Raw genomic sequence first — 17,463 nt, forward strand, 5'->3', positions numbered from 1 at the left:
ACACTGAACGGTGCCACGGCATCCTCCAGCACGTCATATTTTGAGAGGCCATCTGTGAAAACGATGCACTTAAAAAATGCCTGGGCCTGGCGTGGAGCTGTCAAGCGAGGCAAACTCGCAGAGGCTCCGAGAGCCGGCAGCACAGCACAGGGCACTGAGCAGCCGGGCACCCACCGCCCTCCGGCCCCGGCCCCCCCCGGGACTCCCTCCCCTCCCCAGCCCCTCCACGGACACCCCCACGCCCCCCCCCCCCCCCCTTCCCGGGCCCGTCCGCCGCGCTCCCGGGCAAGCGGCTCCCGCGGCGCCCACCCCCCCCCGGGCGCTGCCGTGCCGGATCGGTCCCCCCCGTGCCCGGCAGCCGCTTGTTCCACGACGATTTCCGACGGCACTCGGCCCGGGCAGCGCGGTCCCGGCCCCGCAGCGCCAGTCGCGGGGCTCGGCGGGGCGCCCGGCCTGGGCCAGCCCCCGGCGGCAGCCGGCGGCCCGGCCCGCCCCGCCTCGAGGGCCCCGGATGGCATCGCCCGGCGCCGTCTGGGGCCGGGGCCGGGGCCGGCGGGGCGGGGCGGGGGAGGGGGGAGCAGCGGCCGCTGCCGGCGGGCCGCGGGGGATGCCCTGCCTCCCCCGCCATGCCCGAGCGGCGCGGGGGCCTCGCCTTCCCTCTCGCCCGCCGCCCCCCGGCACTCCCCCCCCCCCCCCCCGCCCCAAGGAGGCCAGCCCGCCGGGCGGCGCCGTGCCAGAGCTGCCCGCGCCGCCCCGGGGCCGGGCGGGACCGCAGCGCCGCGCCGGGGCCCCGGGCCGGCCGCCCCATGCACCCGCCCGGCGCCCTGCTCGCCATGGCCGAGGGCGCCTTCTCGCTGTCCGCTCAGGCGGCGCGGAGCCCCGGGGGGAACCCGTCGAGGCTGCACAGCATCGAGGCCATCCTGGGGTTCACCAAGGAGGACGGCCTGCTGGGCCCCTTCCCGCCCGACGGCAGCGCCGGCGGCGCCAAGGAGGCGGACAGGCGGGGTCCCCGGCACTGCCTCCCCAAGGTGCCCGGAGAGCCGCCGCCGGCCGAGCCCCAGGGCCGCGCCGAGCGCTTCCAAGGTGAGCGCGGCGGGCGGGAGGCGCCGGGTCCGCGGGCGGGCGCCTCTCCTCCGCGCCCTTCGGGCGGGCCCCCGCGGGGAGATCTCCCTCCCGGTGACCCGCCTGTCTTCCCCTCGCAGAGCCGTACTGCCCTGGCAGCGCCAGCCCCGAGCTGCCCGCCGGCAGCAGCGGCGAGGGGAAGCCGTCGGACGAGGAGCAGCCCAAGAAGAAGCACCGGCGGAACCGCACCACCTTCACCACCTACCAGCTCCACGAGCTGGAGCGCGCCTTCGAGAAGTCCCACTACCCCGACGTGTACAGCCGCGAGGAGCTCGCCATGAAGGTCAACCTCCCCGAGGTCCGCGTCCAGGTAACGCCCGCCCCCGGCCCGCCGCGGCCCGGCCCCGCGCTCCGGCAGCCCCTGGCGCCGAGACCCCCCCCCCCCCAGCACCGCTCGGCCCGGCAACGGGCTCGGCGCAGCCCCGCGGTCCCGGCGCCGGGAGCCCCCGGCCCGGCGTGGCTCTGCACTCCCGGCGGGCGGAGCAGCACCGCCCCGGCGCGGGGACGGCCCCGCTGCCCCGGCCCGCGGGCCCGCGAACCCAGCCCGGCGCCGGCACCGGCACCGCTAGCCCCGGCCGATGCGTGGCTGAGCCGGCCCCACGGGGCAGCGCTGGAGCGCCGGGCACGTCTGCAGCTGGCGCCGTCCGCACGGCCCCGACGCGGCGGGACACCGCGGAGCCCTCGGCCGTTTCTCGTCCGGCAGCCGCGGGGTCGGGCCGAGGCGCGGCCCCTCCGTCCGGCCCCGGCGCTGGCCGCGTCGTCGGCGCCGCTGCCCTTCGACTGGCGTGTCCCGGCCCGGGGCAGCCGAAGCCGCTGTGCGCCGGGGCGGCGGCTGGCGGCGGCCGAGCTGGGCGGGCAGGCAGGGCGGGCCGGCTCCTCCTTGGGGCTCTCGCTGCGCTGCTTCCTCCGCGGGGCCGCGCACCGCAGAGCGCCGGGCTGCGGGGCTGCCGAGCCCGCAGGGCAAGCGCGGCTGGAGCCAGTCCTGCCCCGGCTCGGCATGGCGCGCCGTCCGCTGCTCCGCCGTGTTTCTCTCGCTCCGTTCCCTGTGCGCCGCTGCACCCAGGGGAGGAGGGCCTCTGGCCTCCGTGCGTGCCGCCCCGTGGTCCGGCTAACGCGGCTGTGCTTGCAGGTGTGGTTTCAGAATAGACGGGCCAAATGGAGGCGGCAGGAGAAGCTGGAGGTGACCTCCATGAAGCTGCAGGACTCACCCATCCTCTCCTTTAACCGCTCACCGCAGGCGACACCCATGGGTCCTCTCAGCAGCAACCTGCCCCTGGAGACGTGGCTCAGCCCGCCTGTGCCCAGCAGCACGGCCCTGCAGACCCTGCCCGGCTTCGTGGCCTCGCCGCAGAGCCTGCCCGGCAGCTACACGCCGCCGCCCTTCCTGAACTCTCCAGCAGTGACCCATGCGCTGCAGCCCCTGGGGGCCATGGGGCCGCCGCCGCCTTACCAGTGCGGAGCCACCTTTGTGGACAAGTTCCCCCTGGACGAGGCAGACCCGCGCAACACCAGCATTGCTGCCTTGCGGATGAAGGCCAAGGAGCACATCCAGTCCATTGGCAAACCCTGGCAGACAATCTGAACTCCCTCTTTGGCACCTGGGAGAAACCCATGGGGAAGGCCGGTCCTGGGACACCCAAGGGATGCTCTTGCCCTGCTCTGGCTCCCCCGGACGGCCAGGCAAGGGAGGGCTGTCCCTTCCACCAGCCTTCCCCCCAGCCTTGAATTGCTTTGTATTTTGTGGTCCTTTTAATTCCCTTTTCCACATGCCCTGCAGAGTTAGGGGCCTGATCATAGCTTAGGAAAAAAAAAAAATCTCTTTTGCTCTCCCTCCTTGGCTGGACACTTTAGTTGCAATAAAAGCTGCAGTAGGGCGAAGAGCTGTGTAAGGTGACTGGGAACCAAGGCCTGCGTTACCTGGGAAGGGTTTTCTGCTTTTGCACCATTAAATGGCACGACCTGCATGAGGCTGTGCATCGTGTTTATGCACCAAATGGGCTGCTCGGGCCGGACTCTCCGCTGCCTGTGACGCACAGAGGGGTGGGACAGCCCTGGCTGTGGGCCCTCCTCTCTCCCCCTCCAGCAGCAGGACCCAGCCCAAACTGGCTGTGAGCACTGGGGGCTGGGGGCTGCAGCCCCGTGGCAGGGAGTGCACCCAGCTCCCTGCTCGGCAAGGAGGGTCCAGGGCCCTGGCAGTCCATGGGCCAGGCACAGCGCTCCCGCAGCTCCCCTTGTGGGGCAGCCCCGGGTTCGGGTAGGCTTTGCCCACCCTTGCCCCAGCGGGCCGAGGTTGGTGCCAGTCCCCTGGCCCTTGCTGCCTCCTTGGAGAAGGGGACCGGTGGATGCTGCAGGGTCCTGTGTGCCCGCAGCCCAGCTGCCGGCGGGGGCAGATGGGCGGTAGCTGACAGGACACTGGACCCCTGGCTGGGTGGCTGGAGCTGTCAGAGGGGACCCACTGGGTGCGTCCTGCCCGGGGCAGCTGCCCAGCGCAGCCCCCTGAGGCTGGCATGGCACTGGGCCGTGCTCGCTCGCTCCCCTGCCCAGCCGGTGCCCATCGCCAAGCTGCCGAAACTAAAACTGCGGCATCTTTCTTTTCCATTATCTCTGTTACTGCCTGTAATGGGGCTGAGAAGCTGTAATGAAACACCCCTTCTCCTCCACTGGGCACGGGGTGCTCTACACACTCTGGAGGTTGTGGCAATTAACGTTTCTCATTAGGGAAGAGAGAAGGATGCACAAGCGCCCTCATTGTGTCCTGGGGATGATTCAATGCAGACTGGGAGACCTCTCCTTTCACCATTTCCCACTCGTTGTGGCCAGACAAAGGCGGCGTCTAATTATATTTTCACAATCTGTGCGTATCTTTTAAGAGTCCTGTCAGAAACAAGTATGTCAGCTTTGTTCAGCTTCACTTCAGAGAGGTTTTTAACCTTAGACAGCAGTTTCTAAACATCCCTTCACAGCCTTCTCCACAGCAGCCCCCATCTATTGTCTGGAGAGCTTCTTTTACAGATAATAATGGGAATCCCTCTATTTTGAAACGCCTTTTCCTCTATCCCCGGCCTCCCTGCAGATCCAACCTGTTTCCCTGGACCAGAGCACACGCTGTGCCCAGGCCCCCAGGCTTCCCTTCCCTGAGCTGTGCTGGTCCAGGGGGGCACAGGGAGGCCCAGTGAGTGGTACCCGCTGGATTCAGGGGGGATGTAGCCCTGCTTGGGCCGGACCCTGCTGTTGAGCTTTGGCCCTGTCAGTGCCACCGTATGTGTGTCCGTGGTGGTGCCCAGCCTCCCCTGCACACAGCTCTTTGCTTCATCGGCAAAGTGCCATGCTGGTCAGGAAAAGAAAGTGCTCTTGCTGTCAGGAGCAGAGACGAGCTAACTTCTAGTAAGGAGACCTGGGTAGACTGGGCAGAGGGGAGGAGAACAAAAGCTGTACTGCTTCAGTTTTTAGGTCTTGTTCCAGCGGTCCTTTCATAGGTGAGCTTTGCATCACCAGGGATGCTGGGCTTGCAAGAAGGCACATCCCTGGTGGCTGTGAGGGAAGGATGTCTTTTGGTGTGCTTGAGAAGTGCCTGCACACTCTGGGCTGTGTCAGTAACAGACACACACTAAAATGACTGCACAGGCTCTGCACACTCTTCCTCCTCGAGGGTAGGAACAATCCCCCTTGTCATTATTTGGCTGCAGTCCATCTGCAGCTCTGATGCTGAAAACCCTCTTGCATGTGAGCACATTTAACTGTTGCCCAAAAGCTCTTACCTGTGCTTATTGCTCATGATTAACAAGCAACTCCCCAAGATTTCAGCAGTGCTCTTCCACATTTTGACGCTGCTAGCCTCCCTCCTTGTTGCCTCCAGTTCTTCTGTGTCCTGTAAAGCCATTGGAAGTACCCCCCCGGACTTTTTGATCAGCACTGTAACCAGCACTGGCACTTGGTTACTTGAGATAGTTTAAGACTAACAGTAGATAAAAACACAATGACAGGATAGCAGAAATAGCAGCTGAAGACACCTGTTCACTTTTATTAAGCTCCTGATCCAACACCTGCGAGCAAAAAATGAAAGATTATGTCAAGCTATGGTGATTGTTCTTTTATTGACATATTAAGCACGTCTTTTGTTATACATTGTACATGTGAACCCTGTAATGGATAAGCTGTGTGCAGTCATGTCCTTCAAGGAAAGCTATGAGTTTATTGCTAAAAATAAATATTTTAACCAGCTAAACGTAAGTGGGTACAGACAGGTAAATATTTTTCAAACAAATAAAGGGACAGAGGCATGTGCAACCTTATATCTTTCTTGTACCCTGTCTAGTTTTCTGTGTTCCTACACTTTCTTTCAAATTGTCCCATTCCATTTTAAAAGCTCATTTGTTCACTTTGTTGTAAATATCTTCTCCTTCTTAATTGGGTGCTGAGTCTAATAATCCTGCCTCGGCTTGTTAACTGTACAATAGCAGTCAGAGTTAATGACCCATTAGTGATTAATTCCTTAAACAGCATCTAATTGCTCACTGTAAAACCTTTTCTTAAAACTGGATTAAATCATCTAGATCCTTAACCACTTCTTTACTCTAACTTTGCTAAGGCTATTAGCCTGGCCTTTTCTGAGTGATCTATTTCTTCTTTTGCTTAAACTGTATTAGCAAGACAGTATTTTCAGTGTCTATATTTGACTTCTTTGCAACATCTGAACTTCTAAGGAAGGATAATACTGATAAAAGTCTGCCAGTGAAAATGTTAAGAAATTTACTCCTTTGCAATGAGATAATTGCAGACAGTGAACATTGTTATGCTAACCGTGGCATACCACCTTTTGGGAGAGAGGTGGACTTGTAGGACAGGGTTTGTCAGCGGTCACAGCTACTCATGGAAGTGTGTAGGCTTTGGTGGGTGAAGCTGTAAATACTTCTTGGAGTTTTCCCAAGAGTAACTCGGTCTTCGCTCAGTGTCCTGATATTCAGTCGGCAAGGGCTGCCCCAAGAGACTCATGGGAGGGTTGCTACATGGAGATGAATCCTTGCTACCCTTCCATGGGCACGGATCCCTGCTCCAGGGGGTACTGCACCTCCCTTCTCAACACAGGGCAAATGACTAGTGAGGAGGGGCTAGCCTTGCTGGGAATGGGAGGCAAGACAAGTTGTGCCTGCTGCCAGTCAAACTGGACTCTCCCATCGTCAAAGAGGCCTTGGGGAGGGCAGCCAGTGTCAGAAGCTGAGGAGCTCTTTCCCCTTTCTTTCTCTCTTGTATTTCACTGGGAGAACAGGCTGAACTAGGACCCTAGCTGTGTTTGGAAAGCCTAGTTCACTCCCAGGTCAATCCTACATGACCAGTCTGAGCTTCCTGGTTTTTTAATCAGGGAGAGGATGGATGGATATACATTTCTTTATATTATGCAAACCACTAAATTGTCCGCTTTGCAGTTCCTTCAAGGTTCTGGAAAAGTAAAACCAAATCACCATCTCTGCATCTGCTTCAGCTGTAGCAATGTCTCCACTGGCAAATGAGGTTAATCCTGGGTGATTTCTCATTAAGATGTGAAATGCAGTGGGGTAGACTGTTTTTCATGAGAAGTCTTTCCATTAGGCCTGGCTGTCTTTGCCCAGCCCAGAAATCCTAGGCTTAACATACAGAAGTGTAAAGTTTTACACAGGTCAGTAGTGTGAGCTATGCAGGAGAGAAGACAATTACTATAAAGAGCTTTGAAGATCTCTGAATTGATAATTATGAGGAAAATGCCATCGTGAAGCTCGATCTCAGTGGCACCATTTCTCAGCAGAAAGTGTATTCTAATCTTTCTTCCTTCCCACCCCTGTTCAAAATCCTGTCAGTATTCAAGAAAACTAGCAAAGACACCTGACCTATTTAAGCCAAGGAGAGTTTTGACATGGAGTTCAGCTCAGTTGCTTTCCAGTGGAGTAAGACTGGCTCTCTGTTCAGGACTGACCCTCAGTCCCTGCTGGATGGGGTCAGGAGAAGCTGTCGTCCCCTCTGGAGCAGCGGGCCGGCCACTGTGTTTGCTCCATAGCCACGACGTGTCACAGCCCCTGTGAGCTGAAAACACACAAGAGTTCAGTCACAGTTTAAATTTCTGTTATGAGCTGTTGGAGTTGAGGGCAATAGTGTTCCCTTCCCCTGTTGAGGACACGTCAGTGTCTGCAGGTGAGATGGAGAGTTGAAAGATCTTCTTTCCATCTGCCTCAGCTACATCTGGCAGGGATTTCAAGTATCTGTTCAAAGCTCCTGGCAACATCTTTCCTCAGTTCAGTCTGTTGGGACATACAAAGTCCAACTCCAGCAGGCTGCCTTCAGCTACGGTGGTTTTGGGCTGGACACTCAGGTTCATTCTTTCATGCAGTCAGCATCTTCCTGTGTCACTGATGCCATGGGTTATAAACCTTGGGACTTTATCAACTTCATTCAGTAGTTTGTCAACCACAGGGTACCCATTTACAAAATCTTATCATAGGAGAAAATAGTGGAATGAAACAAAGGAGAGCAGAATGAAAAGCTGGTTAGACCAGGATGCTGGTCACTCTGATAACATTACCAGTTTTTCTGGTAGAATGAATATTGTGTCTCCTCTCTCTGAGCATCTCTGTATTCTGCCAATGCATGATGTGAAAAACTGGCTGACATTTGGCAGTCATCCGTCCGTCATATGACATTTCTGCCCCACTAAGAACTGTGAAACCAGCTCTGAAATGTTTGTTTCTGTGTAGAAATGCAGTTAAAGTCAGCTAGGCAAGACATTCAGGAGGGAGTTTAAATGGAGGCAGCAGAAATTTGTGTGGAGGCGAGAAGATGTAAGAACTGAAGCTTTGGCCACTGATACAGCAGGGAGCGTTGGGGTAAACAAAACAGGATGGTGTTACAGCTGCTGACCAGTGCAGGTAGGTCAGATACCCCTCCTTTGATGCCATCTCAGCGAAGAGGCAGGTGCAGGGAGTAAAAGACAGGCCCTCTGGGTGAATACAGAATGTCAGTGAGGGGGTGCTAGTTTTAAACAATGCTTTTAAAGAAAGGGCTCCTCAGGAAGACTGGCTCACCAGCAGATTGTTCTTGCTCAGATGCCTCTGCTGGCTGCAGCGTGACTCAAAACCAGGATGGCTTGTATGGCAGGCAAACCTGCAGTTGTTCATGGCTTCATAGTTTATGATGAACCGGTCATAAACATGCTGCTCCCCCATCCCTTCCCCGTAACATCCTAAAAAATACCCTTCCAGTTTATTTGATGCTGCCTTTCTGGGATAGGGGAGTCCTGCTTATATGCAGAGAAACTGAGGCACAGAGAAACAAGACTCACCCAGGCTCAGACAGGGATGGCATGACCAAGTTACCTCATGCCTTTAGTGCCATTTGAGACTCCATCAGGCAGCATGAGCCATCCACACATGCCTGACACACTACACGGGCTCTGCAAGAGACCCCCTACTCTTTCAGTTTGATAGCTGGAGGCCAAGGATGCTAACAGCAGTAGATGCCTGTGCTTAGCACCCCACCTGGAGTCTGTACAAAGATCTCTCCAGTCTTCAAATAGTGCTTTGGCTTCTGGGCCAGGCTTCTTCTCTCTTATTTCTGGAGTGTGCAACACACACACACACACATTCACTCCAGCAACTTTGGCTGCATGAAGACTAAAGCCAGCTTCCCAAGCACCTTTTTGTGGTGCCCCTCTTATTTCGCTCAACTCCTTCCTTCGCTCTGCCTTCATCACTGCCAAGCTTGGGCAGGGGAAGGTTGATTCAAATGTGTGAGCAAAGCTTTCCAGGGATGGCCTAGTATCCCTGAGGGTATGTGATGCTGGCTGAGCTGCTGCACACTTTGTGTAATGCGGGTAATCTGCACCTTGCTGGGGAACTGAGAGCCTGCCCTCCACTCTGCCCCAGAAAGAGCTGTTTCCTGCTTCTCCTGCCCTTCTGGGGATTCCTCCTACCTATTGCCTTTCTGAGCAGCTTTCCTTCTGGGTCTCCTGGCAAAGCACTTTGGTATAGCTGTCCCAGTGGGGCTCTGCACTGAGCCAAAATCAAACCACTTGATGGCAGAACCCAGACTGCACCTGAGCTTTCTCGCATGGCCTTTTTCACAGATCCTTCCTCCAGGATGGAAAAGGGTCTTGGAGGGAGGGAAGGAAAGACTGGCACACCACACGAGCAGCGGGGGGGGATTTCTGATGTGCTAATCCTAACTCCTGGCAAGACGTCGCATTGTCTTTAGGCAAGGTGGCAAATAGGGACAAAAAGAGAAAGGCAAAATTGAAAAAGAGCATTTTTGAGTTATAAAAATCCTGGGACAGCAATTAAATACACTGGGTATTCCCTCTGGCTGGCATAGGTTGGGATGCCCACTGAGATAAATGAGATTTACCCTGGAACTCAGAATATCTGAGATGAAGCGTGCAGGTAATCGCTAGTAGTCTGACTGTATACCCAATTGGCACTACAGTGCCTTATTCTCCACGGTGTTGGATGAGAGGGCTGCAGGGCACGCACTTGGCCATCAGTCAGTCCTCACCTTCGTTTACCACTGCTCTGGGAATAAGTCAGCGCTGAACCGCTACAAGAGGAAATGAAAAGTGGAATTAGAGTTGCGTAACGGGTCACAGACGAGAGATTAAAGTGACGCGTACGATGCATCGGTGCCGTGCGTGCATCTGGGCAGCAGCCTGGCACCCAACACATGCGGTGCGCCCTCGGCAAGGAAAAGGGACGCGCCACGAAGCCGGAACGGGGGAGCAGCTCCCCGCGCTCCCGCACCGCCGGCCCCGGGGCCGCGGCTGCTTCGGCGGCGGCGGCGCTGCCGTGCACCGGCCCGCGTAAGGCCCCGCCGGCGCCGGCCTCCCCCGGTGAACAGCCTGAACGCCCAGCTGCCCCTCAGGTCACCGGCACCGCTCGGGTCACGCTGGGCACCGTGGGCCGGGCTGTGCGGGCCGCCCGCCCGCGCCCGCCCCGCCGCAGCCCATCCGCGGGCCGAGGGCGCCGCCTGCTGGCGGCGGGCGGAGCTCCACCGCCGGCGGCCGCGGGCTCGGCGCGGCGGGGAAGGGCTCTGCCCCGCGGCGGGGCTGGCCCCGCTCCGCGGCGTGGAAAGCTGCGACGGAGCTTTGGCTCGGCGGGACCTCCGGCGCCTGCGGGACGGACGCGTGGCGGACAGGTCGTCTGCACGGAGGCGGGTACTTTGTGCAAAACCGCGCCGTCGGGTGATTCGTCCCTTTGCCCGTCCTCCCTTTCATAGAACGGGTGCGGTGGGAAGGGGCCTGCGGGGGTCGCCTTGCCCAACTCCCCTGCTCAAGCGGGGTCACCTAGGACCCGGACCAGGTCCAGGTGGCTTCTGAATGTCTCCGGGGAGGGAGACTCCACCACCCCTCTGGGCAACCTGTGCCAGCGCTAAGGTCGCTCTCGCAGCGAGAGAGTGTTTCCTGACGTTCAGAGGTGCCCACTGCCTCTGGTCCTGCCACTGGGCAGCACCGGGAAGAGCCCAGACCTCTCTTCTTTATGCCCTCCCTTCAGGTATTTATACACACTGGCAAGACCCCCTGGGACTTCTCCTCTCCAGGCTGAGCAGTTGCAGCCTTTCCTCACAGCAGAGATGCTCCAGCCCCGTAATCATCTTTTGTGGTCCTTTGTTGGACTCTCTCCAGTTTGTCCATGTCCCTCTTGTACTGGGATGCTCAGAACTGGACACAGTACTGCAGGGGTGTCCTCACCAGTGCTGAGCAGGGTCACCCCTTTATCCAGACCCGCTTCTCCTGCTCCATGTTGAGCTGTGCATGGACAGATGCTGCCTGTCGTCCTTACAGTCTGGTCTGTCAGTGCTGCTCTCCTTCGAGGAAAGAAAGGTGGCAGCACGTCATCTCCTTGTCTGGGCCTCTGACGGTGTGGCTGTCCAGTCCAGAGAACTACGGGAGAGCAAGGCACACTGCTTGGCTACAGTGTACTGTAGCCCCGCGAAAGGTGTTACGAGCTTGTTCTCCTGGAAGGCAATGTCCTTCCTTTAGTCTCATCTGGACATACAGTGGTACTGGACCTGCTAACACATGGTTAGGAGCGTGTGGTGGGAGCATGCTGAGCTGCCGCATCACCTCCGAGGCGAACAAGGAGGCAGCGTATCTTTCAGCAGATCTGCCCACTGCCTGCATGTGGAAGTGCATCACATGCTCTGTACTTGCCCCATCAGTACCTTGGGAAGGCAGTGTCAGCTTCCCTCTCTGGAAAAAAAATGACAGACCAGGGAGCAATTCAAAAAGACGACCTTCAGTGGAAAATCAATCATTCTGTTGTTTCTTTGTTACCAGCTGTGGCACAGCCAATTTCCACTTTATTAACTCAAATAAAAGTATAAACTCAGCCTTTTTATTAGTACTGTTTATTGTGAACGTTGAAATGTCATGTAGTTTCGAACTGAGATGAACTGATTAGATAGGTAAGTCATATAATTAATTGGAAGACCCTTCCGTGACAATTATACATATCAAAGCCATTCAAGTGAGAAAATGCAACCTTGAAAATGAAGGAAACAGTTTAGTCATTGCTGAAACATACAAGAATATGTGTATTTAGCTATTTTACACAAAGGAAATCTTGTTTACAGAAAAGAGACCTTGTTGATTATCTGATACAATCAAGTGCTCGTGAAATATAGTCTCTTACAGAAAGTATTCTATTTCTTCATGATTTAGAGACCTTCTTTCAGCTTGGAGTGCCCTCTTTCATATTCACAACTTGAAGCAGATAGTCCATCATCTAATAAAAAGAGAAAAATATTATTTATAGACCAGTCCTGAAAAAAGTAATTCACAAAGTTAATAAGCCTAATATGTATCTGCTCTGTGTAGTCACATAACAAACACATTCCTAATAATCTTTCCAAAACAGACCTCATTTGTCTTGGTTAGTGTAATAACCAACTGCCAAAGTCTGAGGAAAGTCATTCTCCAAATAACTCTCTCTGTCATCTCATGAGACACATCGCATAGTGTCTCATTAGTGTTAAAAAGCCAAGCCATAGAAACAATTTAAAGCTTATCTTCCAACTTACTTTTACACTTAGACCAACTTGCAAGAGAGATTTCCCTTCTGATCTTTAACTACTTTAACTGTAATTTACTGACAGAATAAAGAGCAGGCAAGATCTTCACTTGCCTGGTATTAACTGAAAACAGAAGAAAATAACTCAGGTGCACCACCCTAAGCCTAACTCCCAGAACTATTATGCTCATCTCTTTGGCTTTTTTGATTGTTTGTGTGTTACAGCACCCTCCCTACTCTGGGTGAGTCTTTTAGAAAGATTTTTTATTCTTGAGAAATGTACAGCACAGTGTGAGCATCAGTGGTGAATAATGCACTGAATGAATTTGAACAAGACCCTGAATTGAGTTACCTGAAGTACATACCTGTATTTACTTCTGCAGCCTTTAGCTTTGGGGATTTCTGATCTTAAGTTTAAAATTCAAATTTTAAATTAAGAAGTCAGCTAAATTTGAAAGAGTCCATGAAACAAAGTCTTCATAGTATATTTCTTCCCAACACAGCCTGCCTTCTTTTACGTTCAGCAGATGGACACATAGGGTTGCACACACACAGAGATAGACTCCTTGTGGGTAGCATCTCCGCAAGTGCCTACTCAGTCTACGAGAATTATAGCCCCCTCGATGGCAATATGGTCTTGGGACAGCTATTCCACCAGCTGACAGTAGGGTTCACGATTTTCCTTTTTTTTGGTCACATTTCAATACCTCAGTCCAACAGGCCATTTCACAGTGAATAGGAACCCGCTGTAAATATGGTGTCTGGTTCCTCCTAGAATTAGTTTCTATTTCAAACTCAAACACAGTATGGCTGGAAAAGTATTTAATGCCAAGTACAAACTTCTCATAGGCACTGCACCTTCAATGTAGGTTTACTCTACCTGGCCATTTTCCACCAAGGCAGGTAGCTACATTCATCATTCCTGTACATGGCCACTTTCGTTAGCTGTGGTACAGCAGCACCTTAAACGAAGGTGTTGTCTAACCAAAGTTTGTGCAACATGGAACCTCTCACATCCAGAAAGAATCTACAGAATCAAAATCCAAAGGTCATTTATGCTTTTGCGTCACTGTGTACCTGTATGACTGAATTTCGTATGTATACCAGAATTCCACCTTTATAAATAAACAAGGCTTCCTTTATTAAAAATAACAATTATCATTATTTAAATGTTTATGAAACTATCACAACCCTCTAAAAAGTAAAGCACATTCCTTTTGATCTTCAGGTCATCTTCATCTGGAAGGCAGATCTCAAAAAAATATATATAGCTTGACTTTCAGGTGCTGGCTTTTTACTTTCTGAAGCCAAAGGAAAAACAATACATCGTATCTTATCTAGGCTGCATATAATCAGGTATTTGTGTCCAACACTTGGAAAGCACAGGTTACCTACTACTTTCATGATGATGTTTTACTTCAAGATAGAGACAAAGTAACTGTTGAATGCTGGAAATCAAAGGTTCTATGGCAAAATGACCTTCTGCAAGTTGTCATGTATCTTAGTCACATGAAAGGCATGGTTTCCTTGCCAATCATTGGAGAAATCTGGATATTTAAGGCAATAATCTCATTATTCCATGTATATGTTCAATGTCTGACCACAAAAATGTGGATATTAATTTAGGGTAAAAGTACACACATATGGACACTATTCAGTTTACTGGAGGCAACTTGAGCCTTCTTAAGTACTATTTATTACCAGATACTTTTAGAAGTATTTCCCTCTTTACATAGCATAATGGAATTTGTTCATCTAATTTGATTACAAAGCTGCACACTGCAGAGCTGAATAGGAGATAAATAGTTTGCTTTTTAGATAGTATTAATCACAGTTATTATAAGCATCGTCATAAAGCCATAGCCAGAAAGAAACCTATGGACAGCATCCATATCTGTGGTGTAAGAGACTTAAATCATGGCTTAATTTAATGGGTAAATTTTTACCCATATCCAAGTAAAAAACCAAAGTATTCACCAACTTCACTGCACCAGGATTAAAGGAGGGAGACTGGACTGAATTTAGCCCAGGAATATTAACTACATTGTATTACAGTAGAATATGGGAAGAAAACAAATCTTCCTATTAATGTCTTTAAGGGGGTGTACTAATCTTTTTATTCTGTTTCAGTGTCACCCAACAGAATTCTGCAGCTGTATCACCATTGCTGTACCTGATGCATTATAAAGAAAGGAGTTTTCTAGTAAATTCTGCAATTTACATTATGTCATTTAGACCCTGATTACTTTCTGTAACATCTCACTAATATCCTTGCAAGTGTATTTTATAGGATTTTCCAAAAGAATAGGGGCAAATCTGTTGTTATCTTGTGAAATAGTGCTAATAAGTACATTAGCCTAAGGGAAGAAGAGGTGGGTCCTAGGCACACATCATAGCTTATCAGTAGCCATGGACTCATTTTGCAAGACCACAGATGACCACAGTAGTGGCCAGCACCATCAGCTGGCGGAAAAGACTTGCACGAGACAAAGACAAAGCTGGGAACAGAAGAAACTCTCCAACCTAGTTGCTTGATCCACTGATCAGTAGTACCTCACAAGCCAGACATGATAATGACAGCCAGATGTGGCTTTATACCCAATATGCCTTGCCTTCTTCCTGCCCTCTGTATTCACACCTGGTTTTCATACCAGCTTGTTTTTGCGGGGTTAGTACAGAACTTGGTGCTGATGTGGTCATCTGAGCATGAAGTGCTAGAAAATAAAAGAATGGAACAACCAAGCAACTTAAAGGGAACCCAGACACTAAAATCTGCTTAACGCTTGCTGAGTTTATGCCCAGTAGCAAATTAATTCATAAAGAATACAATCTGTGAGTGACAATCTGTAGTCAAGAGTAGAGTCTTACTTTACTGAATGACTAGGGCATGAGATGCATTTCTGCTACTTTTCTGGACAACCCACAAGTTAGAGGAAGCTGGTATGTTACTGTAAAGTGAAATTTGAATAAATGGAGTGTTTTTACAGGTTTTATCTTACTTACATCTTTCCAACTGCTATTGTCATCTGTCTCCCAGGTGTTCCTGGTATACCAGGGAAGCCCTTCTTTTAAAAAGTGAGCACTTTTATTTTCATTCCCTTCCAGCAGCCGTAGCAAGTATTTTGAGATTTCTTCCCACTGCAGATAGTCTTCCAGCTGCTTGATATTTTCAGGTAATGCTGAAAACGGTGTCTTGTTTTCTTCTTCATAAACATAAGGAAGATCTCCAGTGCTCTTTTTCCCCATTAAATGTCCTGTAACAACAATGACAGTAGCATTAAATTAACCAAGAGGTACAGATTTGATTGTTCAAACACCAGCTGCAAGTTGTCATTGACAAGGGAAGGGACTAGATTGTGTCAAAGTTGAAGCACAACTGGGACTGGAGAGTTTGTCACAGTGTCACACACAATTAATTTCCTCTGTCTCTAACGCTACGCTGTCAGAGAAAAGGTTGCTGCAAAGGGGGCAAAGACAACCAAGCACTTTGGTGCTAGGAGGAGGCACCTGGTAAGATTTGGAATAAGATAAGGCATAAGAAGTGGATGGAAAAGCTGTAGGATTTAGACTTTCTCTGCCTTGACACGGGATGTGGGAACTCTAGTGTAAGCCTACGTTCCAGTGCCCTTCTAGGAGATAAACTTTTGATACGCCATACTTCACTGTCATCAAAATGAAATCGTAGCGGGCTTCAGGCAGCGCAGGAGGCTGCGGGGAAGGGGAGGGGGAGCGGCAGCACCGGAGTAGCCTCCCCCAGGCTGAGCGCCCCAGGGCTCCGGCGGGGACCGGGGCTCCCCACGGTGTTGGCTGTGCCATGGGGTGCTGGGGAGCTCCTGGCCGCCGCCCAGCTCAGCTGCCCTCGGGCTTGGCTCTGGGCTCCCACATCTCTGGAGAAAGGCAGCGGCAGGAAGCACATCAGCAAATGAACGCAGGAAAGGTAGCGCGGAAAGCTGCGTCACCCCGCGCCCCGAGTGCGGGCTGCGGGGCCGAAGGCTGCCCGGCACCCGGCCGCTTCCGCGGCAGCGCTGCCCTGCGCCCCGTGCTCAGGGGCGGCCGGCGGCGGCGGCGGCCGGCCCGCTCTCTCTCTCGCACCGGCGGCTGCCGGCCCTCGGGGAGCGCGCGGCCCCCTGCCCCGTCCCGGACCACCTCCGGGCAGCGCGCAGAGCCCCGCCGGCGCCGGCCGGTACCGGGGAGCGCCCGTCGCGGGGACGCGCTCGCACCGCGCCGCCGCCGGCTCCGGGGCGCACGGCGCCGGCAGCACAAGGCCGGCCCGGGCCGGGGCGGGGGCCAGCCGGGCTGCCCCGCGCGGCGCCACGGCCGGGACCCCGGTCCCCAGCGGCCAGCGGGAGCGGCGGGGCGCCCGGCACCGGGAGGCGGCCGGCGCAGGGCGCGGCTCCGCGCGCCACCGCTCCTGCGGGCGCTGCCCGGAGCGGCGCGGCACGACCCCGCGCCCTGCCGAGGAGCCTGGCGCCGGTGCGGCCCGGGGACCGCCGGCGGGCTGGGGCGGCAGCGGCCGCTCCTCCGCTCGCGCCCGCCGGTGCGCTCGCCGCCTTCCTCCGCCCCGTCCCGGCACCGGCGTCCCCGCCGGCAGCGGCCCGCCGCGCCGACGGCGCGGTCGGCGCGGCCGGCCCGGGAGGCCCGGTCGGACGCCGGGCCGGTCGCCACCCTGTCCACCCGGCCGACGCCGCCGAGCCGCTGCGGCGGCGTACCGCTTTCCCCGGAGGCACGGAGAACCGCGGCGGAGCGGCGCCGGGCGGGGCGAGGCGCGGCCGGGGGCCGGCCGGGGTGGGGAGGAGGCAGGCGGGCTGCCGGGCGGCGGCGGCGGGCGGGACGGAGACTTACCCACAGCCCAGTGGCTGCCGCGGGGGTAGATCTTGGTGAGCGCGGGGGAGCCGCCGGGCTGCAGGGGCGCCGCGCCGCCCTGCGCCGCCAGCAGCGCCAGCGCCAGCAGCGGCAGAGCGCCGGGCCGCCGCGGGCCGCCGCCGCCCATCGTGCCGGTGCCGCTCGCCGCCCAGCCGTCCTCCGCTGCGGGGCCGACTCCGGCTCCGTCTGGGCGAAGCGCTGCCGCCGCCGCCGCCGCCGCCCCCCATTTATACCCAGCCGGGACCGGGCGCGAGCGGAGCTGCTGCGCCTGACGCCTCCTCACGGGGCCGGGGCTGCGGCCGCCCCCGGCCCCCCGTGCCTCCGTCCTGCCTCCGGCGGGGGCGGGGGCGGGGGCCGCCGCCGGCAGCCCCGGCCCCCCGCCCGCCTCCCCGCCCCGGCAGGCTCCGGGCGGGGTGGGGGGAGGCCAGGGGGTGGCCGGCCCCGGGGGCTCGGC

The 17,463-nt window shown here is 55.3% G+C and overlaps 2 protein-coding genes across 3 annotated transcripts; one reads left to right on the forward strand and one right to left on the reverse strand.

Annotated features, from left to right (window-relative positions):
- Window positions 1-523: 523 nt before the first annotated feature.
- Window positions 524-3,086, forward strand: RAX (retina and anterior neural fold homeobox). Of its 2 annotated transcripts, none has more exons than XM_069774907.1 (3): window positions 524-1,083; window positions 1,203-1,420; window positions 2,252-3,086. In XM_069774907.1, the coding sequence occupies exons 1-3, from the start codon at window positions 627-629 to the stop codon at window positions 2,702-2,704; spliced, it is 1,128 nt and encodes a 375-aa protein (XP_069631008.1). In that variant the 5' UTR covers window positions 524-626; the 3' UTR covers window positions 2,705-3,086. The 2 variants fall into 2 exon arrangements, with proteins under 2 accessions (XP_069631008.1, XP_069631007.1); XM_069774906.1 differs by having other exon boundaries at window positions 526-1,083; window positions 1,203-1,432.
- An 8,379-nt stretch (window positions 3,087-11,465) lies between these two features.
- GRP (gastrin releasing peptide) lies at window positions 11,466-17,440 on the reverse strand. The gene is made up of 3 exons (XM_069774908.1): window positions 16,989-17,440; window positions 15,150-15,400; window positions 11,466-11,861 (listed from the first exon to the last, which is right to left on the reverse strand). The coding sequence occupies exons 1-3, from the start codon at window positions 17,134-17,136 to the stop codon at window positions 11,808-11,810; spliced, it is 453 nt and encodes a 150-aa protein (XP_069631009.1). The 5' UTR covers window positions 17,137-17,440; the 3' UTR covers window positions 11,466-11,807.
- Window positions 17,441-17,463: the final 23 nt, after the last annotated feature.

Source organism: Haliaeetus albicilla, chromosome W (assembly GCF_947461875.1).
Source record: "Haliaeetus albicilla chromosome W, bHalAlb1.1, whole genome shotgun sequence".
Taxonomy (NCBI): domain Eukaryota; kingdom Metazoa; phylum Chordata; class Aves; order Accipitriformes; family Accipitridae; genus Haliaeetus; species Haliaeetus albicilla.

Bases quoted from the DNA above. Each gene is read 5' to 3' on its own strand.
- RAX (XM_069774906.1), top strand. From the start codon at position 627: ATGCCCGAGCGGCGCGGGGGCCTCGCCTTCCCTCTCGCCCGCCGCCCC. The intron at 1,084-1,202 runs GTGAGCGCGGCG...TTCCCCTCGCAG, and splicing joins CCGCGCCGAGCGCTTCCAAG to AGCCGTACTGCCCTGGCAGC. The intron at 1,433-2,251 runs GTAACGCCCGCC...CTGTGCTTGCAG, and splicing joins TCCCCGAGGTCCGCGTCCAG to GTGTGGTTTCAGAATAGACG.
- GRP (XM_069774908.1), bottom strand. From the start codon at position 17,136: ATGGGCGGCGGCGGCCCGCGGCGGCCCGGCGCTCTGCCGCTGCTGGCG. The intron at 15,401-16,988 runs GTAAGTCTCCGT...TTGTTGTTACAG, and splicing joins CGGCAGCCACTGGGCTGTGG to GACATTTAATGGGGAAAAAG. The intron at 11,862-15,149 runs GTAAGTAAGATA...TCTTTTTATTAG, and splicing joins ACAATAGCAGTTGGAAAGAT to ATGATGGACTATCTGCTTCA.